We start from the raw sequence: 27,307 nt of genomic DNA, 5'->3' as shown, positions 1-27,307 counted from the left end.
TGATTTAAAAAAAGGTTAATGATACATTTCATGTAAACTTTGTTTATACATCACCTTTCATAAAACACATTAAAACTCAAAATGCTTTAAAAATGTATTTATTATGAAGTAATGTCACTTCCTCAGTCCCCTGGCCAAGATGTTGTTCCCAGCGATGGACTCCAGCCTGCTGAAGTTCCTGTTCGATGACAACCAGAAGGTGGAGCCAGAGTGGTACATCCCCATCCTCCCTCTGGTGCTGGTGAACGGGGCCGAGGGCATCGGGACGGGCTGGGCCTGCAAGATCCCCAACTACGACCACAGAGAGATAGTCAACAACCTGTACCGCATGCTCAACATGCAGGACCCTCTGCCCATGGTGAACATTTACAACTTTCAAACGTATTTCATTACATAAGATAAGATCAACTTTATTGTCCCAGGGGGGAAATTTGTTGTGGACACACAAGCAGCGCTATTGTCCATTTGGTTTTAGGATTTTATTGCTTAAAGCATATCAACTCCGATTAATATTTTTGTAGATTGATACCATTATACATTAAAACCTTGAGCTAAATCAATTGTCATTTGGGATCTTAAAACAATTTTTGATAGAACTGGATAAACCACCAACTTTCTGTGTCTGCTGTTGGTTATCCAGAACTTCAGCAGGTCCACCGCTGGGAACGATAATCAAGATTTGTGTTAATCATGTTATGAGTAAGTCATTTATCATAATGACTGAATATTCCTATGTCTCTCCTTTCCCAGCTGCCCAGCTATAAGAACTTTAAAGGCGTGATCCATGAGTTGGGTCAGAACCAGTACATGGTCAGTGGAGAGATCTCTGTCCTGGACAAGAACACCATTGAGATCACTGAGCTGCCCGTTCGCACCTGGACACAGGTACACTATTGCTAAGGACAGGATATATCACACCTGTCCAGCACTTCTGGTCGTCTAGCTGCTTTGACGGAATGAATGAAGGAGATGTTGAACCTTTGTTTCTATGCTGCGATGTTGTGTTTGTTAGTTCTTGTAATGGACTCTGTTCTCTCTCTCCTCCTGCCCTTCTTTCTCTCTCTCTCCTCCCCCCTCCTCTCTCACTCTTCTCTCTCTCTCCCCTCCTCTCTCCTCTCTCCCTCCAGGCCTACAAAGAGTCGGTACTAGAGCCCATGCTCCAGGGGACAGAGAAGACTCCAGCTCTGATTAATGACTATAAGGAGTACCACACGGACCAAACCGTCAAGTTTGTGGTCCGCATGTCAGAGGAGAAGCTGGCCCAGGCCGAGGCTGCTGGACTACACAAAGTCTTCAAGCTACAGTCCAGCCTCACCTGCAACTCCATGGTTAGTACCCCTCCTCAAATCTGGGTCCTATTCACTTGGCACCAAACAGAAGAAAACGGACTGAAACAGGGAGAAACTACCTGAGCTTCTTCAATAATAAATGCCTGGGTTTCATTATCCGTAGCAAATCGGTTTACCCTAATGAATATGACCCTGTATTTGAGTTGAACTTATAGCTGTATTGACTCCCACTGTTTATTCATTATACACACCTCTTTGGATGAAGTGCTCTCCTATTATAGGAATCACATCTGTCCAGATGACGGGATTCTTTGGAATGAGTCTATGATCTAAAAAGGGAAAACCATTTTGAGGTGTTTCATGGTTTTTAACCTGTTTTGGAAAGGAGAACTATCTAAAGTAGTTGTTCTCCCCTCAGGTGTTGTTTGACCACATGGGCTGTCTGAAGAGGTATGACTCGGTCCAGGACATTCTCAAGGAGTTCTTTGAGCTGCGGTTGCACTACTACAAGCTGAGGAAGGATTGGCTAGTGGGGAGCCTGGGGGCGGAGGCTTCCAAACTGTCCAATCAGGCACGATTTGTACTGGAGAAGATCGAAGGAAAGATCACAATCGGTGAGAATTTTACCTGCATCTCTCTCCCTCTGTCTCTCCCTCTGCCTCTCCCTCTGTCTCTCCCTCTGCCTCTCCCTCTGTCTCTCCCTCTGTCTCTCCCTCTCCCTCTGTCTCTCCCTCTGCCTCTCCCTCTGCCTCTCCCTCTGCCTCTCCCTCTGACTCTCCCTCTGCCTCTCCCTCTGTCTCTGCCTCTCCCTCTGTCTCTGCCTCTCCCTCTCCCTCTGTCTCTCCCTCTGTCTCTCCCTCTGTCTCTCCCTCTGTCTCTCCCTCTGTCTCTCCCTCTGCCTCTGCCTCTGCCTCTGCCTCTCCCTCTGCCTCTCCCTCTGTCTCTCCCTCTGCCTCTCCCTCTGTCTCTCCCTCTGTCTCTCCCTTTCTGTCTCTCCCTCTCCTTCTGTCTCTCCTTCTGTCTCTCCCTCTCCCTCTGTCTCTCCCTCTGTCTCTCCCTCTGCCTCTCCCTCTGTCTCTGCCTCTCCCTCTGTCTCTCCCTCAATATTTATTTCAATTGGCAATTTGGTACTAGAGTAGTGCTATATTAATGTTGTTTGTCTATAGAGAACAAGTCTAAGAGGGATCTGATCAGGATGATGGTGCAGAACGGCTTTGAGTCGGACCCCGTGGCAGCATGGACCAAAGCACAGGAAAAGGTACTGTTAGCATCCTGCCACTGTCCACCATTCAGCCCTGTGACTGGCTGAGACCGCTTGACGCTTCAACACCCTGTATTCTGATTGGACATGTTCCTGGTCTCTCGCTATAGGCTCTGGAGGAGGACGATCGTGACGGTAATGACAGTGACGGCTCTGTGGACTCTGTGTCGTTGTCGGGACCAAACTTCAACTACATCCTCAACATGCCTCTGTGGTGCCTGTCCAAGGAGAAGGTGGACGAGCTGCTCCGACAGAGAGACAGCAAGGTACTGACTCAGAGAGGAAGCCTGACTGTCAAAGACTTGCAATTCTATTCAATAGATCTTTATCGTCCCCAAAGGGCTATTCATTTGCAGCAACATTACACAAGTAGTCAAGGGCTGAGTGTCTCTTTGAACAGTTGTGTGTGTTTTGTTCTTGGAGCATAGTGTGTGAATATCAGTACTTTTTTAATATGTGTATGTGATCTCAGAGGGAAATGAACCCACACGCTCTGTGTTACTAGCACCATGTCTTTCATCAACTGAGTTGTTCAACAGAACGGACAGTTGAATGAGCTGCAGAGGAAGTCTCCTGAGGATCTGTGGAAGGAAGACCTGGCTGTCTTCATTGAAGAACTGGATGTGAGTGGTACCAGCACTACGTGCAGCAGAGTCACTCATCTGAGTCACTGCTTAAGAAGGGACTACTGTCATTTATACCTACTTGTGCGAGACTGCTTTTGTTGGGGAGAAGTCGGGTAATCTCAAGAGTTCTTTCTCCAGGCTTTACTGACGGCAGATCTATTCGTAAATGTTTGGCTTTTATCTCCTTTCACTATAAACCATCACCTCAGTACAAGTGACTTCGACCATTTACAAAAAGTGACTGAGGTGTATTCTCTCCCTGTGCATGTGACAGAAAATCGAGGCCCAGGAGCAGGCAGACATGAGTGCAGGTAAAGGTACCAAGCTGGTGAAGGGCAAGGTGGGCAAGCCCAAGGTGAAGAAACTCCACCTGGAGGAAACGTTGCCCTCGCCGTACGGCCGCAGGGTTGTACCCACCATCACACAGGCCATGAAGACTGACGCCTCCAAGAAGATGACCAAGAAGAAGAAGGTAAAACATGTCATATTTGAGATGGATCCTCTCTATGCTTCATTATTAAAGGTCCAGTCTGTAATGTTTCTAGACAATTCCAACCATTGAAGATGATGATTTATACCCAGTGCCGTATGAGCTTAGTTCAACTGTATACCTCCGTCATAGCTCAGCATTGTTTGCATTGGTCTCTGTGTGTTTTCAGGCATTACACATGATGTGTGTGTGTGTGTGTGTGTGTGTGTGTGTGTGTGTGTGTGTGTGTGTGTGTGTGTGTGTGTGTGTGTGTGTGTGTGTGTGTGTGTGTGTGTGTGTGTGTGTTGGCCTCTCAGGGTGATGCGGACCTGTTGATGAAGCTGGAGTTTGATGATGAGATGGGAGTGCTGGGGTCAGACGGGGGAACAGGGGAGAACTCCCTCAACTCCTCCTCTAATACACCAGCCCCAACCCCAGCCAAGCCCAAGGCCCCCCGGGTCAAGCAGGAGAAGAAGGAGCCAGGTCAGCAGATGTTCCATTCTCCTTTCATGTGTCTGTCATCTTTTTGGGCTTCAGTCATGAATTGGGGGAGACAGATGAGAGGGATAGACAGGTAGGTGGTGGACCCAAGGATTGTATCCCCACCTCTTGGGGCAATTCGTAGTTGGGACTCAGAAGTGCTACCACTAGAGGAAACTTTGGCACTCATTTCTTTTAATCACACTTCATGGCTATTAAATAAAAGACCTGAAATCTGAATGAATAAATGTTCTCTATATCAGGTACTCCCAGAGCCAGGAAACCCCCCACACCAAAAGGATCGTCTGGTAAGAAGGTGAAGAAGCGTAACCCCTGGTCGGAGGACGAGTCCAAATCAGAAAGCGACCTGGAGGACAGTGAACCTGTTGTCATCCCCCGAGACACCAAGTCACAACGGGCCTCAGGTAACCACTTACCTACTGGGTTGTGTTCATTAGGACACACCATTAAAACAGAGTGGTTTTTGTTGGATAAGTTCAGACAGTAGCTTCCTTTTTCACTCTGTTTTGGGGTGTTTTCGTCGTGTTCACTGTCCTGTTAGAACTAGGGACAGGCATTCTTCCTGATCACAGCAGTTAACAGTAGTTAACTGGGCCCTAATCTCGGTTAACCCAGAACTAAAGTCTTGCGTAATTGGTCAGCTGCTCGATTTAAGTTCTGGGTCTATACCTATTAAGAGAAGAGCTGAAGAGATGCTAGAACGAGGAACAGAAGCGGAACAAGTAGCTCTCTCTCTCACTTTGCAAGTTACAGGCCGAATGTCACCTCCCCTTCCGAAATTGGAAAGATGCCAGTAATGACACCGAAACTACTGCTGCTCGTCCCATTCCTTCACGACAGATTGTACTGTACCAGTTATGTTTACGTAGATCTGTCTACGAGAGATTAACTTGGCCTAGAGTTTTTCCTGGTCCAGTCACGTAGTCGATTGGTTGTTTTTTCCCAACTGTTTTAACCAATCATCAACTTATCATGTTTTTAATTGCATATTCTTTGTGATTGGTCCTTGAGGCCATTTTGAAACGTTTAAGAGCCTCATTCTTATTTCTGTAAAAACCCGAAAGACCAAACGCCTTGGTTCTACTTTTTGCAATAAAGACGCTTTTTTATTTAATTCCATTTGTCCTCCAAGTGTTGATGGATATCCTCTCTACCCAAGTTCACGCTCCTTGGTTAGAAAGCAATGTAACGGCAGTGATCCTTTCCCTTTGCAGGTCACGTGGTCAGAAAACTCTCTGGCCTTGCTAATTCTAACATAATAGTTTTTCCTCATTGTCATTCTACACACTATGCTGTCTGTCACCTGGGGTGACTATAACTTCAAACTCCATCAGCTCTTTGAAAGTCTGAAAGTCTGGTTCTCCCTGGCTTGATGAGCCTGAAGTCTGACAGCAGCGTGACGCAATCCATATGCAATAGGAGAGGTTATTCTACGGTTCTCAGCTCTCAAAACACTGATTTGACTCACACTTTGAACTCTGTAGCTCTTCCTTATCACTAGTAGTGGGGTATTAGGACATGCTGCCTTTCAGAAATCATTACAAATCAATCAAACTACAACATGTGATTCAAAACACACCCACATTTATAATGAACTTTGTCTGTTCCTCAGCGGCCAAGCCCAAGTACACATTTGACTTCAGTGAGGAAGAGGATGGAGGAGAGGAAGAGGATGATGATGATGCTGCATCCTTGCCAGCCCGGCCCTGCAAAGACGACTTCACTGCCTCCTCCGAAACTAAAGACCGATACAACGACCACAGCAATGATGATGAAGATATCTTCCCACAGCCCAAACAGACCACCACCACCGTCTCACCAGCAAAGAAGAAGAAGGAACCAGAGAGTATATTCTCCTCCTCCAAATCAGCCTGCTCCTCTGAAAAGAGCAATGACAGTGGTGAGTTCACACAGCAAGCTCAGCATGTTTGCCTTGTCTTGTACTTTCTTTAGTAAAAGTTTAGATGTATATTTCTTGTTTTTATTTCCTGTCTTGTGTGTTTGTCTATGAAAAAGGACTTTGTCTGTACATAAGCTCCTAGTCCCTGCGTTCATCTGAGGGTTAATGTCTGTTACTCTTCTCTTCCAGACGATCTGAAGTTGGACAGTGACGAGGAAGACAAGGCCTTCTCATACTCCAGCAGCTCTGCCTTCGACAAACCTGTCCCAGCTAAGAAAGGTAACACACAGAGCCAAATATGTATCTACAGCCTGGCCACATTAAACAGACGTACATTTGTGTACCTTCATTAAGTACTTCTTACATTTCAAATTAAATAATGGGCTGTTTACTTAAGACAGAACAATAGGGAAGGTTTGTCAGGGAGGATGGGTGGGCGTATACCGCGATCGAGAGGTTGCGTGTTCGAGTTGCGTCGGAGACAACTAGCAATTTAGTTAACCTTCCCCCGGACCTTTTTCCTAACCTTAACCTAATTCTCATGACTTTCTAGGCAAAATTCTCCTTTCCTTTGACATTATGACACAACAAGCAGCCTGGTCTCAGAGCAAGACGTATAATATTATACGTCCTCCAACACGTATGATACTATACATCCTCCAATTTGTATGATGTTGTATGACCGCTATTACATTACAATTTCTGACTTTGGTAACACCCACATCTGCCGCTAGAGGGAACACTAATGTAAATCTCAAATCAAATCACATTTTTATTGGTCACATGCACGTGATTAGCAGATGTTATTGCGGGTGTAGCAAAATGCTTGTGCTTCCAACTCCGACAGTGCAGTAATATCTAACAAATTACCCAACATATACCCAATACACACACATCTAAGTAGGAATGAATTAAGACTATATACATATGGACGAGCGATGTCAGAGTGGAACGGACAGAGATACAGTTAGAATAGTATAGAATACAGTATATACAAATGAGATGAGTAATGCCAGATATGCCAGGAATCCCTCTTACAAATCTCACTACCAAGGAGGATTAAAAAGATACTGATAATGTTGCTGCTGCTGAATAAAGTGTACTATATAGGGAATAGGGTGCCTTTTTAGACGCAGACATGGTGTCTTGCTGAGATCCTTGTTATTATTGATTGGCTCACTCTCTGTTACCCACAACAGTGAAGAAGCCTTCGGATGCAGCTCCCAAACCCAGGAAAGCACCAGTACCCAAAGAGCCACCAAAACAGAAGTTGGACACGTCCGTTTGGGACTCCGACTCAGATACCGGCTCCAAGAAGCCTGCAACACCCCTCAAAGGTACAGGCTTACCTCACAATGACCAGTGGAGAGTCAGTAAGCTTAACCTCTATTTATCTATGAATATAAAAGATTGACAAGTGTAAACTGACTATAAAAGGGTGTGAACCGAGTGTAACCTGGATGTGTTTTTCCTTACCTGTGTAGGTAAAGGCGGAGGGAGGAAGAGGAAGCAGTCTGAATCTGAAGAGGATGATTTCAGTCCCAAGAAGACTCCTGGGAAAACATCCAAAGCCCCTACCAGCAGAGTAAGAGAGTGTGTCTGTGTGTGTCATTGAATCATATAGGATATTAGAAGATACAAAAAAATCGAAGACTTCCATACAACAAGATACTTAGTCTTCTCGTCTTCTCCCTGTGTAGAAACCGTCAAAGAAAGCAGCCGTGACCCCACCCCCCATGTCAGATGATGATGATGTACACTCCAACCGTTTCAGCCAATCCGGCACGGCATCCCAAGACCGACCGTGCAGAAGCAGTGCCAAGAAGGAAGTGAAGTACTTTGCTGAGTCAGCGTCAGGGTCAGACGACGATCAGTACGACATGTTCGACTAGACCATGGAATCCCTCCCACACAGGCTCTGTTCTGTTCCAATGCTTCCTCCCTCCCTTGAAGTAATCACAGATCTTCATTGGTTGGACTAGGGAAAGTAATTGGTTGGTACCCCATGCTGTCACCTATCCAATCAATTATGATCTGTGATCACCTTGATGAAATCAGGAAGGATGGGTTTTTAAACAGCCATTTGCACACACACCGCTTGAGTAATTTTAACATGCATCCTTCCTTCACTTTCTAGAAGAAATCATCTGAGAGGTGGGATAGGTGTAGGCAGTGGTTGTATAAATATCCAGTCATGTTTAAATATCATGTGATTATTTCAACGTAGGAAGGAAGAATTTAGTTTTGAAGTATTCAACCAGGACCAGACACACACTGGTTGAAATACCCCTGTGCTGTGTCCACAAGACTTTTGTACACCCCCCCCCCTTAATTTTAATGGTGATGTTTAATGCTTTCTACTGTGTAGGTGTTTTACACTTTTTATTATACATACAAAACAATTTTGTTTTTTAAATTATTATTATTACCATGGAAATGTTCTGTATTTGTCCTAAGCAGCTTTTAGAAGTTAGGAACGCGGTGCTTCAGCACATTTTAACTGTTTAAAAAGTAAAAAAGAGACTATGTACCTTTTTGAACATGAACTTGGAAGTAAACAATGAAATGTAAATTATTCTCAGGCTGTTGGGTTTTCTGTAAGATTTTCTTAATTGACTTCACTCTATTTCCTGCAGAGCAGAACTGTAGGAACACGACACACACACACACACACACACACACACACACACACACACACACACACACACACACACAAGGCTTCGAGGTTACAGTAAATCTAAATATTCGGGTTATAACACGTTCACACGTTATGTATTTTAAAATAAATATATTTTTATTACTTTGCCAGGGCATTTCATGGTAAAGTTAAACAGTATATGAACATATAAAGCATTGTTAATATACAAACAGACAATATTGAAAACAAGATAGAAGCTCACCGTAAAGCTCCTTATGAGGACTTCCAGCTTTCTCTTCCCACCAGGCCAGCAGGAGGTTCTGGGTAAATGTATAATCACCATGACAACTCCCTGCTGCCCTGCCCACCCTCCAGTAAGACAAAGTTAAGAAAAACTCAACCATAATTTGATCATGTCTCTTCATAATAACGCTAACTATACAACACTGCATATGATGACAATGATACCGATGGGGAGAAAAAGGCAATCATATACATTATTTGTAAAATGTTGAACTTTTGAACATTGACACTTTTTGAACAGGCATAACAAAAAAGTTGCTTTCGAAGGTACATTTTTTTGAGGTTCACAGTCATGCTTCTACTGGATAGTTGGATAATGGGCCACCTTCAGTAGGGCACCGCGGTGGAACATTCATATAGAAATACGTTGCATAGAACAGACACCACTGACTTGTAGAGTATGGAATCGTCATGCCAGATCTATTCAGTGTATTTCTATCTGCAATGTTCAGTACGTTGCCCCCTTCCGGAACGCGTATTGTGTCTTATTCCGTTATTGACTTAACCAAATTTCTGTCAGTTGATTGATTTAGTGACAGCTGCTTGGCATTCCAACTGAAGAAGGGAAAGCAGCTCTGTTGTTTGATCAGCGATGACATCGGGGTAACTAGGGTTTCGAAATTCCGGAAACTTTTCACAAATTGAAGAATTCCACGTTGGAAATTCCTTTAGCTTATTACCTCCTGATTACGAAAATCCTCCGACCATGATCCCCCCCCTCCCAAAAAAAAGGAATTTGGGGAAGGTTTCTGGAATTTTGCAACCTTATTGTGAACCCATGCTCAGGTACTGAATGATGTGGGGGTGAGCAGCTGCTACCCAAGAGGGGCTGGCTATGAGATGAAGCTCTGAGAGGTCAGATAGCCTAAAGCTGCCATTAGTTGAGACATAAAGCACACCACACACACACCATCTAATACATGAACAAGTCTGCAGTGAGATAGTAGTAGTAAATATTAACAGTTACATCGGTACAACATTCAACAGAAACCAATGTAAATTCGGCATTGTGGAATGGATTGAGTTCCCTGCTGTGTCACCTGGTGCCTGTAGGTGGCGCTCAGGTCACTAGGGAGATGGATGTAGACATTCTTCAGCTGTGAAATAAGTTTTCCAACTTCAAAGACACTCAGGGTAAATTTCAGAAGTCTTTCCTTGATTCGTCACCTCAACAACACATTGGAGAAGGTCTGAGGTTCTGCACCCTTTCCTCCAATGCGTTTTGAGAAGGAGACGTGGCATCAAGGGAGAGGAATGTAGGGAAGGCTATTGAGATTCACCCACACTGCTCTTGTGATGAGCCACCAGGATTGTTTTCCCCTACATCCCTCTCTCCCTTAGAGGGAAAGAGAGCATTTGATTTTTTGTCATACATACAATGAGATGCAATGAATTTGACAAAACGCTGTTTTGAAGTAAGTATTCCTTTAACACTGCATATCATTCCTATGTAACGCCTGGACGGCATATTCACATTCAAACATGGTACAACGGAGACAGTTTTGTTTTCCCCTTAAGATATGTATGTATTACATGTGGTGTTGATATGGAGGAGAGGAGATGGTTATGTGTGAGATGTTTCTGAAAGGTTCTAGCCAGGGTTTGGGTCAATTCCATGTCTATTCAGGAAGCAAACTGAAATAATCCAACAGGAATTGACCCCAACCCTGGTTCTAGCTGACTGACTACAGTGGTCATCTATTCCCTTCTTTTCTTTATACCTCTGAGATGAGTGACTCAATAATCACCCATAACAGTTTATGCCTAATTATTATTACCCTTAAGAATGATAAAGAAAACTGTTTATTACCATCACCCTTAACATTATGTCGGCTACATATAATTCACGTTCAAGTTTTATATAAGTACTATGAGAAGTATTGCCTTTGTGCTAGTTGAGTAACTGGTCACCATCTGAATAAATGATATTGTCTATAGCCTGGCTTCCACACTGAATATGACTCTGTTTCACTTCACAACAGTGAATATTCAGTGTGGATTCTAGGCTATTAACTTTATAAATAGTGTCCAAATTCTAATCTGTGATTTAGAGTTAGATCCAATCCGTAGAGCTGAAGAACAGTGTAATTTCCGATTGAGCAGACATATGCAGCGTTTACCGTGAATGCAGTCTCCGCCAACGTGGGAACATTGCCTTCACATTTTAATCGCGGTATACCGCAGATCTTCAGTGCTATGGACTAAATCTAGCCCTTAGGCTCTAAAGAAAAACAGCTTTACTAAGAATATATTTATAAGATCAGAACGGCTGTTGCGTCGGCGGCCGATATGGGACATCGTTCCTCATCCCTGAGAAAAAGAGCTGTCTAGTGGATCTGCCGTCCAAAACACAAAGCAGGGTTGGGTTCAGGAGATGCAACGTTCAGGAAAATATATTCTTGTTTTAGAGCTGACATGATTCCCTATTCTACATGATAGAGAAGCGCATGTTTACATAATATATTTATATCTGAACATTCTGTGATGTTGCAACCCAAATGAAGGCTACCCGAGCTTGTCTATCTATAATTACTGCACGTCTCAGGGGTTAAGGGTCATGTGTAAAGAATCTCCTTTGCATCACTGTAGTTTTGCACAGGACTTGTGGAGGAGCAAGGCAACGGTCAGTCACTCTGTAGGACTAGAACTAAGAATGCGCAGTGGCTACTAGAGTCTAGTGTACAATCTTCCCGGCCGAGCGGTTAGGTCATGAATATGTATTTTAACGATTGCAATGTCCCCGTGGTTTCCTTCCAAAACAAGACACTTATGTATGCAAGTATGTAAGAAGGGGTAGGTAGTGATTCTGGGCCTACAGGACTCCTTGTAATCCTGGCCCAGAACAATGTTCATTTTGTGTTGCACAGACGCTTGTAGTTGCTGACAGCCATTAATGTACAATTACTAGATTGAATCTGCATCAGAGAAGTAATTTACAGTTTAACACTGTAATAAGAATGGATTTAACTGCACAGATGGTGGAGAATGTTCAAGAGAATTGCAAGGAAACTTCAAATGTATAACCAAATTCATAAAAATAAAAAAACATCTACATTTCTCAGTGGCGCAAGCTTGGGTTAAGGAAAGTCTTTGTCAATGAGAGTCGCTTAACCCTTATCTTTATCCAGAGATTTCACTTGTTAAGACTGCTTGGTTTCTCTCTGGGAATGTCATTTAATGATAAAATCTCAGAAGCCTTTTAGCCTCAGAAGCCCTGTACATTACATTACAGCCTGTTATCTGTGATAAACTATTACCAGATTGGATCTGTCTATCTAGATTCAATCTAGTCATTGTATATCTATGGCCTCTACAGTCTGTGGAAGCGGCTGAAGAGATGCAGCCACTGACACGGGAGAGAAACCTCTAGCACTCTGGCTTTATGGTGATGTAATGTACACTGATGGAGACGTCAACATAATGAGTTATAAAAGACAAAACAAAAAACAGCTTTAAATAGAGGAACAAATATAAAGTATTAGTCTTCCATACTGTCTATATGCAAGAACAGTCTATATAACTGTTTTTGTAAAGGACTTTACATTTTAGCCCCCCTTTGAACCTTGTCATGTATGTACTGTTTCGCATCAAACAATAATATTTAAGACAATGGAAAAAGCACCACAAAATTCATCATAGAAACAGACAGATTTCTAACCATACAATGGTATATACAATGTATTCCAACAATGTGAGACAGAGATAGAGACAGGGAGAGAGAGGGAGCGAGAGAGAGGGAGAGAGAGAGGGAGAGACAGAGAGAGGGAGAAAGAGAGAGGGAGAGAGACAGAGGGAGAGACAGAGAGAGGGAGAGAGACAGAGAGAGGGAGAGAGACAGAGAGAGAGAGACAGAGGGAGAGAGACAGAGAGAGAGACAGAGAGAGGGAGAGAGACAGAGAGAGAGAGACAGAGGGAGAGACAGAGAGAGGGAGAGAGACAGAGAGAGAGAGACAGAGGGAGAGAAAGAAAGATTAAAACTACGTATTAAACTTGTCGAGTCCATCATGCAGGGATGAATTTATACAGGAGACCTGAGGAGGATGACCTATGACCTTTGTGTACAACAAGTAAGTGGGCGTGGCCGGGCGAGGTCAAACCCAACTCAACCAATCACACCCTAGTCCCCGAGACACAACGCCAAAATAAGAGCTCAATAAATGTAGAATTATACACAAACCAACCACTGGTCCTTTTTTAAGGGAAAATAAAGCGATAAAGAGAGAGAAGGAAAAAATAAACGTAAAGGATAACATAAGAACAAGCAAAGGTGGTGGTGGTTCGCTAAGGGACCAACGGCCTGAGGGGAGGAGGAGAGGAGAGGGGAGAAGGAGGGGTCCACTATGCGGTTGACCTATTTTCAGTTGTTTTTTTTTTTGCAAAGGAATGTCAGCGAGAGAGAGTGTCAGTCTGAGAGGCCCCTGAGTTCCACGGGGACCTAGGGGTCCTCTTCCTCCTCCTCCTTGGGGGCCGCTATGGGCCCGTCACTGTCTGAAGCATCTGGGTCAGGGTCAGTGGACACAGGGCAGGGTTTACCCCCCTTAGGGATTCCCTTCTTGGGGCTGCTGCCGTCCTCGCCCTCGGTGCTGCTCTGGCCGTCTTGGCCCTCTGAGTTCTCCAGCATCTCCTGGATCAGAGGAGGCATGGAGCCAGGGATCTCCATCTTCAGCGAAATGACCCGCTCCGCACCTGGAGGGAGAGGAAAGGACATATTGCAAAACAAACGTAGTGCAAAATGATGTTATAGGGCATCTGTGTACAAAGGTTTCCTACTGAACTGCTATTGAATCTATAGTGTGCTCATTTCTACTCAGTTTTATTAGTGTATTAGTCTCTGTGATGTCTGTACCTTTGGCGCTGATGCTGCGGAGGTCAGTGATCTTCATCAGGGTCTTGGGGAACATGTGTGGCTTGCTAGGCCTCCTCTTCCTCACGTAGATCTTCAGAGCTTCCAGTAGAGGCTCCTGGAGCTGGTCGACCTTAGAGGGTTCCTCCAGGTCCTGACGGTCTGTGAGAGAGACAGATTGAGGGAGAGAGATAGTGAGTGAGAGCGAGAGAGTGAGAGCAAGAGAGACAGATTGAGTGAGAGAGAGTCACACAGATCAATTTCAAATTCATGAAGCATCTTCTTTGTACATAGGCTATGTAGGACCAACGAGTTAGAAAGACACATCCCAGAGTCATACAGTAGGGAAACGCTAGGCCTTTACCAGGCCATACACCCCATCAGCTTGCACTCTGCTATAGTTGGCATTAAAGGAGATGTGCTGTAAATGTCTAGAAACGGGGGAGTTGCCTGAATTCTAACTCGGTTAGAAGTAATCCAACTTGAACGGTTTCCATTGAACATTAAAAGGGCTTATGGTGTAGGAAAAATATATACAATTCAACCAACGTCTTTTTATTATATACCGCTTAGTTCTCAAGAGACAGTAGCCCTATATGATCATCTTACCACCTTCTATTTGTCACATTGTCCCTTGTAATGCTTGCAGTACCAATTCAATCCATAAGTGGTCAGTGTGTGAGTGCGTTGAGAGAACAGGCTCCTGCTGTGGGAACGGCCTGCCTCCCAGTCACAGAGTCACATTACTGAGAGACTCACAGCAGTGGAGAGTGTTTAGTTATTTCCTCTGTGGATTATGCAACAGCATGTAATATATGTCAAGGCTCTGGGGAATGGAATGGGGGGAATCTAGGGGAATCCAATCTAACATTGGAATGGAAACTTACGCAGTCACAGACTTCAGAGTCAGAGCAGGGGGAAAGGGGGATACCTAGTCAGTTGTACAACTGAATACATTCAACTGAAATGTGTCTTCCACATTTAACCCAACCCCTCTGAATCAGAGAGGTGCGGAGGGCTGCCTTAATCCACATCCACGTCATCGGTGCCTGGGGAACAGTAGCTGCCTTGGGAGGAGCGTGTGTCAGAGAGGTGCCTGGGGAACAGTAGCTGCCTTGGGAGGAGCGTGTGTCAGAGAGGTGCCTGGGGAACAGTAGCTGCCTTGGGAGGAGCGTGTGTCAGAGAGCTGCCTGGGGAACAGTAGCTGCCTTGGGAGGAGCGTGTGTCAGAGAGGTGCCTGGGGAACAGTAGCTGCCTTGGGAGGAGCGTGTGTCAGAGAGGTGCCTGGGGAACAGTAGCTGCCTTGGGAGGAGCGTGTGTCAGAGAGGTGCCTGGGGAACAGTAGCTGCCTTGGGAGGAGCGTGTGTCAGAGAGGTGCCTGGGGAACAGTAGCTGCCTTGGGAGGAGCGTGTGTCAGAGAGGTGCCTGGGGAACAGTAGCTGCCTTGGGAGGAGCGTGTGTCAGAGAGGTGCCTGGGGAACAGTAGCTGCCTTGGGAGGAGCGTGTGTCAGAGAGGTGCCTGGGGAACAGTAGCTGCCTTGGGAGGAGCGTGTGTCAGAGAGTCTGTTTGCGCATGTTTGTAACTGCATTATGGAAAAATGTAGAGCTCAATGTGTGTGTGTGTTTTAATGTCTGCCTGCCATGTCCCAGCTGAGGGAGAACTAGTGCCTGGGTGTTTTGTGCTGAAACAGGCTGAACAGAACAGACTCATCTCCTGTGGGAACAGTCCAACACACACACCCTGTCTCACAGAGATGGACCTGTGGATGACCTGATTCCAGACTTTGAGTCTGTCTGTGTAAGTCTGTATCAGAAGTGTCCATTCAGAGTTGTACTGCCTTTCTAATGACTTGTCCAAGCTTCACATCTGCCCCAAAGGCACCTTTCAACCTTAGACTGGGAAACTTTTACTACTTCTTAAATCACCATCTCTCGGTCTCTGGCACCGACCAATCTCTCTCCTTGCCCAGCTCTCTCTCTCTCCTTGCTCCCCCCTCCCTCTCTCCTTGCACCCCGGTCTGGTGCCCGCTGGGTATGTACACCCCACTGTGGTGCCCGCCTCTGGAGATGACAGTCACCTTCTTACCCCCCCAGATGGGACTGAGGTGGCCTGTCGTCTCTGTGTCACAAAATTCAGACTTTAATTTAGACATTTCATCTCTTGTGACATACTATTCAACACTAATGTCACTAATGACAGATGCTTAACGAATATATGCATCCTTCAAAGAAAGTGCAGAAAGTGTAGTGTACCTCCAGAGATGAGGCAGATGGCGCTGAGCAGGCCTGTCTCTGTGTCGTCCATCTCCATGGGCAGCAGCTGGTGGGCGAAAGTGAACACCAGGTCAGTGAGCGGGCCGAAGCCTGCGTTGTGCATCTGGGTCCGGTTCAGGGTCAGCCCGTCTGAGAACGTCATGGTGTCCTGATCCGGAGTGTACCGCGTACAGATACGCAAAATCTAAATGACAGGGGACAGGAGAGGAGAAAATTATACATTACGTATACACACACATTATCTGACAGAGGAGAGGATAGGGACAGTGAGGGGGAGGAGAGAGGGACAGTGAGGGGGAAGAGAGAGGGACAGTGAGGGGGAGGAGAGAGGGGCATTGAGGGGGAGAAGAGGAGAGAGGGCACGGTTGGGTAGGTTACAATCTAAATGTAATCCGTTACAGTTACTAGTTACCTGTCTATAATTGTAATCAGTAATGTAACTTTTGGATTACCCAAACTCAGTCATGTAATCTGATTACATTCAGTTACTTTTAGATAACTTTCCCCTTAAGAGGCATTAGAAGAAGACAATAATGTATGTTACCAATTGAACAACATCTATTGCAGGATAAATCAATGTTAAAGTTTACATAGCTGACCATATATGGATGTTAAATTTTACTTTATGGGTTGGTTATGTAGGCTTCTTCTAACCCATCACTTTCTACTACATATAATAATATGATTAAATTATATCTTTACATTAATATATATACTTTATATGTCAAAAATGGATGTAGCAACTACAGATTGCCCCGTTAAGTCTATCCAAAGTGTGCAAGTTTGAACATGTGTCCATTAGGCCTATGGATTTTTTCCCAGCATGTATTAGATTGAGCAATAAAAGCTTCACTTTCATTCCATAGGCTGGGATCTGCATTATGCAGATGTTGCAGGAGCGCATTTTTCATTGGCTGTCCAAAACAATTATTGATAGGCAGCTTAAATTTATTGAATTCAACCATTATTGGGTTCAAATACACATTTAGATTTGTAAGTAATCCTTGAAGTAATCATCTAGTTTTCAAAAGTATCTGTAATATGATTACAATATTTTAGCTGGTAACATAATGGATTACAGTTACCGTTTTTTGTAATCCCTTACATGTAATCCGTTACTCCCCCAACCCTGAGAGAGGGACAGTCAGGGGGAGGAGCGGAGAGAGGGACAGTAAGAGGGAAGTGAGGAGAGAGGGACAGTCAGGGGGAGGAGCGGAGAGAGGGACAGTAAGACGGAGGAGAGGAGAGAGGAACAGTAAGACGGAGGAGAGGAGAGAGGGACAGTAAGACAGAGGAGAGGAGAGAGGAACAGTCAGGGGGAGGAGCGGAGAGAGGGACAGTAAGACGGAGGAGAGGAGAGAGGAACAGTAAGACGGAGGAGAGGAGAGAGGGACAGTAAGACGGAGGAGAGGAGAGAGGGACAGTAAGAGGGAGGAGAGGAGAGAGGAACAGTCAGGGGGAGGAGAGGAGAGAGGGACAGTCAGTAATAAGGGAACTGAGAAGCCTGGAAACTTGTTTTTAACAGAGTTCTTCACTGTCCTCTTGATGCATTGTTTGTGTGTGATGTGGTCCCCTATTGATGACGTGTATCATTTGTTTATTTGAATCCCCATTAGCTGTTTGTTGCAACACCTATTCCTCATGCGGTCCACTTGTGATCCCCTTTGAAGAGATGTGTGGTGTGGTGCCCTTTTGATGATGTCATGTGTGCAGGTCTGAAGCCAGGCCAGAGGAAAGTGCTGTTCACCTGTATGAAGAGGAATGATAAGAGGGAGGTGAAGGTGGCTCAGCTGGCTGGTTCAGTAGCAGAGATGTCTGCCTACCATCACGGAGAGGTCCGTAAACTTACTGAGATATATGAAATATACTTACTGAGCTATAGGAAATATACTTACTGAGCTATATGAAATATACTTACTGAGCTATATGAAATATACTTACTGAGCTATATGAAATATACTTACTGAGCTATATGAAATATACTTACTGAGCTATATGAAATATACTTACTGAGATATAGGAAATATACTTACTGAGCTATATGAAATATACTTACTGAGCTATATGAAATATACTTACTGAGCTATATGAAATATACTTACTGAGATATATGAAATATACTTACTGAGCTATAGGAAATATACTTACTGAGCTATAGGAAATATACTTACTGAGCTATAGGAAATATACTTACTGAGCTATAGGAAATATACTTACTGAGCTATATGAAATATACTTACTGAGCTATAGGAAATATACTTACTGAGCTATAGGAAATATACTTACTGAGCTATATGAAATATACTTACTGAGCTATAGGAAATATACTTACTGAGCTATAGGAAATATACTTACTGAGATATATGAAATGTACTTACTGAGCTATAGGAAATATACTTACTGAGCTATAGGAAATATACTTACTGAGCTATAGGAAATATACTTACTGATCTATATGAAATATACTTACTGATCTATATGAAATAAAGTGGTGGAAAAGTACCCAATTGTCATACTTGAGTAAAAGTAAAGATACCTTAATAGAAAATGACTCAAGTAAAAGTGAGTGACCCAGTAAAATACTACTTGAGTAAAAATCTAAAAGTATTTGGTTTGAAATATACTTAAGTATCAAAAGTAAATGTAATTGCTAAAATATACTTAAGTATCTAAAGTAAATTATTTAAAGTACAAATCATTTCAAATTCCTTATATTAAGCAAACCAGATGGCACCATTTTCTTGTTTTTTATTTATTTACGGAAAGCCTTGGGCACGCTCCAACACTCAGACATTAATCATTGGAGGCAGTAGGGTTGATGAGGGATTTTCTCTTGATAATTGTGTGAAATTGGACCCTTTTCCTCTCCTGCTAAAAATTCTAAATGTAACGAGTACTTTTAGATGTCAGGGAAAATGTATGGTGTAAAAAGTAAATGATGTTCTTTAGGAATGTAGTGAAGTAAAAGTTGTCAAAATATATTAATATTAAAGTAAAGTACAGATACCCCAAAAAACTACATAAGTAGTACTTTAAAGTATATTTACTTAAGTACTTTACACCACTGATGAAATATACTTAGAGAGCTATCTTCCACTTTAAATCAATACTGTCTGAAGAGACTTTGTGTTTCCCACAACAACACTGTTTTGACATGTGTTCCTCTGTATGTGTGTGATCAGCAATCCCTGTTGATGACGATTGTGAACTTGGCCCAGAACTTTGTGGGCAGCAACAACGTCAACATCCTGCAGCCGCTGGGTCAGTTTGGTACCCGCATAAACGGGGGCAAGGATGCTGCCAGCCCCCGTTACATCTTCACCATGCTCAGGTAATGCCTCCGAGGGTCAAAACAGATTTGTGCTAGCTATTTGATTGGTCTACTTGTTGAATGATTTGTATGGGCCATTGTGCCATCCTGAAGTGCAGTCATACCTGCTTGATTTAAAAAAAGGTTAATGATACATTTCATGTAAACTTTGTTTATACATCACCTTTCATAAAACACATTAAAACTCAAAATGCTTTAAAAATGTATTTATTATGAAGTAATGTCACTTCCTCAGTCCCCTGGCCAAGATGTTGTTCCCAGCGATGGACTCCAGCCTGCTGAAGTTCCTGTTCGATGACAACCAGAAGGTGGAGCCAGAGTGGTACATCCCCATCCTCCCTCTGGTGCTGGTGAACGGGGCCGAGGGCATCGGGACGGGCTGGGCCTGCAAGATCCCCAACTACGACCACAGAGAGATAGTCAACAACCTGTACCGCATGCTCAACATGCAGGACCCTCTGCCCATGGTGAACATTTACAACTTTCAAACGTATTTCATTACATAAGATAAGATCAACTTTATTGTCCCAGGGGGGAAATTTGTTGTGGACACACAAGCAGCGCTATTGTCCATTTGGTTTTAGGATTTTATTGCTTAAAGCATATCAACTCCGATTAATATTTTTGTAGATTGATACCATTATACATTAAAACCTTGAGCTAAATCAATTGTCATTTGGGATCTTAAAACAATTTTTGATAGAACTGGATAAACCACCAACTTTCTGTGTCTGCTGTTGGTTATCCAGAACTTCAGCAGGTCCACCGCTGGGAACGATAATCAAGATTTGTGTTAATCATGTTATGAGTAAGTCATTTATCATAATGACTGAATATTCCTATGTCTCTCCTTTCCCAGCTGCCCAGCTATAAGAACTTTAAAGGCGTGATCCATGAGTTGGGTCAGAACCAGTACATGGTCAGTGGAGAGATCTCTGTCCTGGACAAGAACACCATTGAGATCACTGAGCTGCCCGTTCGCACCTGGACACAGGTACACTATTGCTAAGGACAGGATATATCACACCTGTCCAGCACTTCTGGTCGTCTAGCTGCTTTGACGGAATGAATGAAGGAGATGTTGAACCTTTGTTTCTATGCTGCGATGTTGTGTTTGTTAGTTCTTGTAATGGACTCTGTTCTCTCTCTCCTCCTGCCCTTCTTTCTCTCTCTCTCCTCCCCCCCTCCTCTCTCACTCTTCTCTCTCTCTCCCCTCCTCTCTCCTCTCTCCCTCCAGGCCTACAAAGAGTCGGTACTAGAGCCCATGCTCCAGGGGACAGAGAAGACTCCAGCTCTGATTAATGACTATAAGGAGTACCACACGGACCAAACCGTCAAGTTTGTGGTCCGCATGTCAGAGGAGAAGCTGGCCCAGGCCGAGGCTGCTGGACTACACAAAGTCTTCAAGCTACAGTCCAGCCTCACCTGCAACTCCATGGTTAGTACCCCTCCTCAAATCTGGGTCCTATTCACTTGGCACCAAACAGAAGAAAACGGACTGAAACAGGGAGAAACTACCTGAGCTTCTTCAATAATAAATGCCTGGGTTTCATTATCCGTAGCAAATCGGTTTACCCTAATGAATATGACCCTGTATTTGAGTTGAACTTATAGCTGTATTGACTCCCACTGTTTATTCATTATACACACCTCTTTGGATGAAGTGCTCTCCTATTATAGGAATCACATCTGTCCAGATGACGGGATTCTTTGGAATGAGTCTATGATCTAAAAAGGGAAAACCATTTTGAGGTGTTTCATGGTTTTTAACCTGTTTTGGAAAGGAGAACTATCTAAAGTAGTTGTTCTCCCCTCAGGTGTTGTTTGACCACATGGGCTGTCTGAAGAGGTATGACTCGGTCCAGGACATTCTCAAGGAGTTCTTTGAGCTGCGGTTGCACTACTACAAGCTGAGGAAGGATTGGCTAGTGGGGAGCCTGGGGGCGGAGGCTTCCAAACTGTCCAATCAGGCACGATTTGTACTGGAGAAGATCGAAGGAAAGATCACAATCGGTGAGAATTTTACCTGCATCTCTCTCCCTCTGTCTCTCCCTCTGCCTCTCCCTCTGTCTCTCCCTCTGCCTCTCCCTCTGTCTCTCCCTCTGTCTCTCCCTCTCCCTCTGTCTCTCCCTCTGCCTCTCCCTCTGCCTCTCCCTCTGCCTCTCCCTCTGACTCTCCCTCTGCCTCTCCCTCTGTCTCTGCCTCTCCCTCTGTCTCTGCCTCTCCCTCTCCCTCTGTCTCTCCCTCTGTCTCTCCCTCTGTCTCTCCCTCTGTCTCTCCCTCTGTCTCTCCCTCTGCCTCTGCCTCTGCCTCTGCCTCTCCCTCTGCCTCTCCCTCTGTCTCTCCCTCTGCCTCTCCCTCTGTCTCTCCCTCTGTCTCTCCCTTTCTGTCTCTCCCTCTCCTTCTGTCTCTCCTTCTGTCTCTCCCTCTCCCTCTGTCTCTCCCTCTGTCTCTCCCTCTGCCTCTCCCTCTGTCTCTGCCTCTCCCTCTGTCTCTCCCTCAATATTTATTTCAATTGGCAATTTGGTACTAGAGTAGTGCTATATTAATGTTGTTTGTCTATAGAGAACAAGTCTAAGAGGGATCTGATCAGGATGATGGTGCAGAACGGCTTTGAGTCGGACCCCGTGGCAGCATGGACCAAAGCACAGGAAAAGGTACTGTTAGCATCCTGCCACTGTCCACCATTCAGCCCTGTGACTGGCTGAGACCGCTTGACGCTTCAACACCCTGTATTCTGATTGGACATGTTCCTGGTCTCTCGCTATAGGCTCTGGAGGAGGACGATCGTGACGGTAATGACAGTGACGGCTCTGTGGACTCTGTGTCGTTGTCGGGACCAAACTTCAACTACATCCTCAACATGCCTCTGTGGTGCCTGTCCAAGGAGAAGGTGGACGAGCTGCTCCGACAGAGAGACAGCAAGGTACTGACTCAGAGAGGAAGCCTGACTGTCAAAGACTTGCAATTCTATTCAATAGATCTTTATCGTCCCCAAAGGGCTATTCATTTGCAGCAACATTACACAAGTAGTCAAGGGCTGAGTGTCTCTTTGAACAGTTGTGTGTGTTTTGTTCTTGGAGCATAGTGTGTGAATATCAGTACTTTTTTAATATGTGTATGTGATCTCAGAGGGAAATGAACCCACACGCTCTGTGTTACTAGCACCATGTCTTTCATCAACTGAGTTGTTCAACAGAACGGACAGTTGAATGAGCTGCAGAGGAAGTCTCCTGAGGATCTGTGGAAGGAAGACCTGGCTGTCTTCATTGAAGAACTGGATGTGAGTGGTACCAGCACTACGTGCAGCAGAGTCACTCATCTGAGTCACTGCTTAAGAAGGGACTACTGTCATTTATACCTACTTGTGCGAGACTGCTTTTGTTGGGGAGAAGTCGGGTAATCTCAAGAGTTCTTTCTCCAGGCTTTACTGACGGCAGATCTATTCGTAAATGTTTGGCTTTTATCTCCTTTCACTATAAACCATCACCTCAGTACAAGTGACTTCGACCATTTACAAAAAGTGACTGAGGTGTATTCTCTCCCTGTGCATGTGACAGAAAATCGAGGCCCAGGAGCAGGCAGACATGAGTGCAGGTAAAGGTACCAAGCTGGTGAAGGGCAAGGTGGGCAAGCCCAAGGTGAAGAAACTCCACCTGGAGGAAACGTTGCCCTCGCCGTACGGCCGCAGGGTTGTACCCACCATCACACAGGCCATGAAGACTGACGCCTCCAAGAAGATGACCAAGAAGAAGAAGGTAAAACATGTCATATTTGAGATGGATCCTCTCTATGCTTCATTATTAAAGGTCCAGTCTGTAATGTTTCTAGACAATTCCAACCATTGAAGATGATGATTTATACCCAGTGCCGTATGAGCTTAGTTCAACTGTATACCTCCGTCATAGCTCAGCATTGTTTGCATTGGTCTCTGTGTGTTTTCAGGCATTACACATGATGTGTGTGTGTGTGTGTGTGTGTGTGTGTGTGTGTGTGTGTGTGTGTGTGTGTGTGTGTGTGTGTGTGTGTGTGTGTGTGTGTGTGTGTGTGTGTGTGTGTGTGTGTGTGTGTGTTGGCCTCTCAGGGTGATGCGGACCTGTTGATGAAGCTGGAGTTTGATGATGAGATGGGAGTGCTGGGGTCAGACGGGGGAACAGGGGAGAACTCCCTCAACTCCTCCTCTAATACACCAGCCCCAACCCCAGCCAAGCCCAAGGCCCCCCGGGTCAAGCAGGAGAAGAGGAGCCAGGTCAGCAGATGTTCCATTCTCCTTTCATGTGTCTGTCATCTTTTGGGCTTCAGTCATGAATTGGGGGAGACAGATGAGAGGGATAGACAGGTAGGTGGTGGACCCAAGGATTGTATCCCACCTCTTGGGGCAATTCGTAGTTGGGACTCAGAAGTGCTACCACTAGAGGAAACTTTGGCACTCATTTCTTTTAATCACACTTCATGGCTATTAAATAAAAGACCTGAAATCTGAATGAATAATGTTCTCTATATCAGGTACTCCAGAGCCAGGAAACCCCCACACCAAAAGGATCGTCTGGTAAGAAGGTGAAGAAGCGTAACCCCTGGTCGGAGGACGAGTCCAAATCAGAAAGCGACCTGGAGGACAGTGAACCTGTTGTCATCCCCCGAGACACCAAGTCACAACGGGCCTCAGGTAACCACTTACCTACTGGGTTGTGTTCATTAGGACACACCATTAAAACAGAGTGGTTTTTGTTGGATAAGTTCAGACAGTAGCTTCCTTTTTCACTCTGTTTGGGGTGTTTTTCGTCGTGTTCACTGTCCTGTTAGAACTAGGGACAGGCATTCTTCCTGATCACAGCAGTTAACAGTAGTTAACTGGGCCCTAATCTCGGTTAACCCAGAACTAAAGTCTTGCGTAATTGGTCAGCTGCTCGATTTAAGTTCTGGGTCTATACCTATTAAGAGAAGAGCTGAAGAGATGCTAGAACGAGGGAACAGAAGCGGAACAAGTAGCTCTCTCTCTCACTTTGCAAGTTACAGGCCGAATGTCACCTCCCCTTCCGAAATTGGAAAGATGCCAGTAATGACACCGAAACTACTGCTGCTCGTCCCATTCCTTCACGACAGATTGTACTGTACCAGTTATGTTTACGTAGATCTGTCTACGAGAGATTAACTTGGCCTAGAGTTTTTCCTGGTCCAGTCACGTAGTCGATTGGTTGTTTTTTTCCCAACTGTTTAAACCAATCATCAACTTATCATGTTTTTAATTGCATATTCTTTGTGATTGGTCCTTGAGGCCATTTTGAAACGTTTAAGAGCCTCATTCTTATTTCTGTAAAAACCCGAAAGACCAAACGCCTTGGTTCTACTTTTTGCAATAAAGACGCTTTTTTATTTAATTCCATTTGTCCTCCAAGTGTTGATGGATATCCTCTCTACCCAAGTTCACGCTCCTTGGTTAGAAAGCAATGTAACGGCAGTGATCCTTTCCCTTTGCAGGTCACGTGGTCAGAAAACTCTCTGGCCTTGCTAATTCTAACATAATAGTTTTTCCTCATTGTCATTCTACACACTAATGCTGTCTGTCACCTGGGTGACTATAACTTCAAACTCCATCAGCTCTTTGAAAGTCTGAAAGTCTGGTTCTCCCTGGCTTGATGAGCCTGAAGTCTGACAGCAGCGTGACGCAATCCATATGCAATAGGAGAGGTTATTCTACGTTCTCAGCTCTCAAACACTGATTTGACTCACACTTTGAAACTCTGTAGCTCTTCCTTATCACTAGTAGTGGGGTATTGAGGACATGCTGCCTTTCAGAAATCATGTACAAATCAATCAAACTACAACATGTGATTCAAAACACACCCACATTTATAATGAACTTTGTCTGTTCCTCAGCGGCCAAAGCCCAAGTACACATTTGACTTCAGTGAGGAAGAGGATGGAGGAGAGGAAAGAGGATGATGATGATGCTGCATCCTTGCCAGCCCGGCCCCTGCAAAGACGACTTCACTGCCTCCTCCGAAACTAAAGACCGATACAAACGACCACAGCAATGATGATGAAGATATCTTCCCACAGCCCAAACAGACCACCACCACCGTCTCACCAGCAAAGAAGAAGAAGGAACCAGAGAGTATATTCTCCTCCTCCAAATCAGCCTGCTCCTCTGAAAAGAGCAATGACAGTGGTGAGTTCACACAGCAAGCTCAGCATGTTTTGCCTTGTCTTGTACTTTCTTTAGTAAAAGTTTAGATGTATATTTCTTGTTTTTATTTCCTGTCTTGTGTGTTTGTCTATGAAAAAGGACTTTGTCTGTACATAAGCTCCTAGTCCCTGCGTTCATCTGAGGGTTAATGTCTGTTACTCTTCTCTTCCAGACGATCTGAAGTTGGACAGTGACGAGGAAGACAAGGCCTTCTCATACTCCAGCAGCTCTGCCTTCGACAAACCTGTCCCAGCTAAGAAAGGTAACACACAGAGCCAAATATGTATCTACAGCCTGGCCACATTAAACAGACGTACATTTGTGTACCTTCATTAAGTACTTCTTACATTTCAAATTAAATAATGGGCTGTTTACTTAAGACAGAACAATAGGGAAGGTTTGTCAGGGAGGATGGGTGGGCGTATACCGCGATCGAGAGGTTGCGTGTTCGAGTTGCGTCGGAGACAACTAGCAATTTAGTTAACCTTCCCCCGGACCTTTTTCCTAACCTTAACCTAATTCTCATGACTTTCTAGGCAAAATTCTCCTTTCCTTTGACATTATGACACAACAAGCAGCCTGGTCTCAGAGCAAGACGTATAATATTATACGTCCTCCAACACGTATGATACTATACATCCTCCAATTTGTATGATGTTGTATGACCGCTATTACATTACAATTTCTGACTTTGGTAACACCCACATCTGCCGCTAGAGGGAACACTAATGTAAATCTCAAATCAAATCACATTTTTATTGGTCACATGCACGTGATTAGCAGATGTTATGCGGGTGTAGCAAAATGCTTGTGCTTCCAACTCCGACAGTGCAGTAATATCTAACAAATTACCCAACATATACCCAATACACACACATCTAAGTAGGAATGAATTAAGACTATATACATATGGACGAGCGATGTCAGAGTGGAACGGACAGAGATACAGTTAGAATAGTATAGAATACAGTATATACAAATGAGATGAGTAATGCCAGATATGCCAGGAATCCCTCTTACAAATCTCACTACCAAGGAGGATTAAAAAGATACTGATAATGTTGCTGCTGCTGAATAAAGTGTACTATATAGGGAATAGGGTGCCTTTTTAGACGCAGACATGGTGTCTTGCTGAGATCCTTGTTATTATTGATTGGCTCACTCTCTGTTACCCACAACAGTGAAGAAGCCTTCGGATGCAGCTCCCAAACCCAGGAAAGCACCAGTACCCAAAGAGCCACCAAAACAGAAGTTGGACACGTCCGTTTGGGACTCCGACTCAGATACCGGCTCCAAGAAGCCTGCAACACCCTCAAAGGTACAGGCTTACCTCACAATGACCAGTGGAGAGTCAGTAAGCTTAACCTCTATTTATCTATGAATATAAAAGATTGACAAGTGTAAACTGACTATAAAAGGGTGTGAACCGAGTGTAACCTGGATGTGTTTTCCTTACCTGTGTAGGTAAAGGCGGAGGGAGGAAGAGGAAGCAGTCTGAATCTGAAGAGGATGATTTCAGTCCCAAGAAGACTCCTGGGAAAACATCCAAAGCCCCTACCAGCAGAGTAAGAGAGTGTGTCTGTGTGTGTCATTGAATCATATAGGATATTAGAAGATACAAAAAAATCGAAGACTTCCATACAACAAGATACTTAGTCTTCTCGTCTTCTCCCTGTGTAGAAACC

At 44.4% G+C, this 27,307-nt stretch overlaps 4 protein-coding genes and 1 long non-coding RNA gene across 6 annotated transcripts in view; 4 read left to right on the top strand and 1 right to left on the bottom strand.

Annotated features, from left to right (window-relative positions):
* LOC120026869 (DNA topoisomerase 2-beta-like) overlaps positions 1-8,621 on the top strand; it is a 46,872-nt gene extending 38,251 nt beyond the window's left edge. For both annotated transcript variants that reach the window (XM_038971587.1, XM_038971586.1), the window contains exons 21-35: positions 127-358; positions 751-885; positions 1,128-1,328; positions 1,708-1,903; positions 2,456-2,547; positions 2,661-2,816; positions 3,090-3,173; positions 3,451-3,648; positions 3,963-4,128; positions 4,389-4,550; positions 5,759-6,046; positions 6,236-6,325; positions 7,246-7,383; positions 7,531-7,631; positions 7,747-8,621. In XM_038971587.1, the coding sequence (XP_038827515.1) occupies positions 127-358; positions 751-885; positions 1,128-1,328; positions 1,708-1,903; positions 2,456-2,547; positions 2,661-2,816; positions 3,090-3,173; positions 3,451-3,648; positions 3,963-4,128; positions 4,389-4,550; positions 5,759-6,046; positions 6,236-6,325; positions 7,246-7,383; positions 7,531-7,631; positions 7,747-7,938 (2,431 nt within the window). In that variant the 3' untranslated portion in view covers positions 7,939-8,621. The remainder of the gene's footprint in view (positions 1-126; positions 359-750; positions 886-1,127; positions 1,329-1,707; positions 1,904-2,455; positions 2,548-2,660; positions 2,817-3,089; positions 3,174-3,450; positions 3,649-3,962; positions 4,129-4,388; positions 4,551-5,758; positions 6,047-6,235; positions 6,326-7,245; positions 7,384-7,530; positions 7,632-7,746) is intronic.
* A 4,801-nt stretch (positions 8,622-13,422) lies between these two features.
* Positions 13,423-17,008, bottom strand: LOC120027041 (retinoic acid receptor beta-like). Its single transcript, XM_038971886.1, has 4 exons — positions 16,958-17,008; positions 16,084-16,288; positions 13,834-13,992; positions 13,423-13,673 (listed from the first exon to the last, which is right to left on the bottom strand). Exons 1-4 carry the CDS (start codon positions 17,006-17,008, stop codon positions 13,423-13,425), a joined length of 666 nt encoding a protein of 221 aa, XP_038827814.1.
* A 675-nt stretch (positions 17,009-17,683) lies between these two features.
* On the top strand, positions 17,684-22,712 carry LOC120027040 (DNA topoisomerase 2-beta-like). Its single transcript, XM_038971885.1, has 10 exons — positions 17,684-17,690; positions 17,818-17,939; positions 19,287-19,435; positions 19,671-19,902; positions 20,295-20,429; positions 20,673-20,873; positions 21,253-21,448; positions 22,001-22,092; positions 22,206-22,361; positions 22,568-22,712. The coding sequence occupies exons 1-10, from the start codon at positions 17,684-17,686 to the stop codon at positions 22,598-22,600; spliced, it is 1,323 nt and encodes a 440-aa protein (XP_038827813.1). The 3' UTR covers positions 22,601-22,712.
* A 14-nt stretch (positions 22,713-22,726) lies between these two features.
* On the top strand, positions 22,727-24,276 carry LOC120027039 (DNA topoisomerase 2-beta-like). The gene is made up of 5 exons (XM_038971883.1): positions 22,727-22,834; positions 22,996-23,193; positions 23,520-23,684; positions 23,942-24,101; positions 24,239-24,276. Exons 2-5 carry the CDS (start codon positions 23,023-23,025, stop codon positions 24,274-24,276), a joined length of 534 nt encoding a protein of 177 aa, XP_038827811.1. The 5' UTR covers positions 22,727-22,834; positions 22,996-23,022.
* Positions 24,277-25,462: 1,186 nt separating this feature from the next.
* Positions 25,463-26,929, top strand: LOC120027220. The gene is made up of 3 exons (XR_005473272.1): positions 25,463-25,604; positions 25,795-25,884; positions 26,804-26,929. It is a non-coding gene; the product is annotated as an uncharacterized LOC120027220 (long non-coding RNA).
* The last annotated feature ends 378 nt before the right edge of the window (positions 26,930-27,307 follow it).

Source organism: Salvelinus namaycush, chromosome 32 (assembly GCF_016432855.1).
Source record: "Salvelinus namaycush isolate Seneca chromosome 32, SaNama_1.0, whole genome shotgun sequence".
In the NCBI taxonomy this organism is placed as follows: domain Eukaryota; kingdom Metazoa; phylum Chordata; class Actinopteri; order Salmoniformes; family Salmonidae; genus Salvelinus; species Salvelinus namaycush.
Note: the sequence above shows the minus strand (reverse complement) of the source record. Positions and strands in the feature narration are given on the sequence as shown.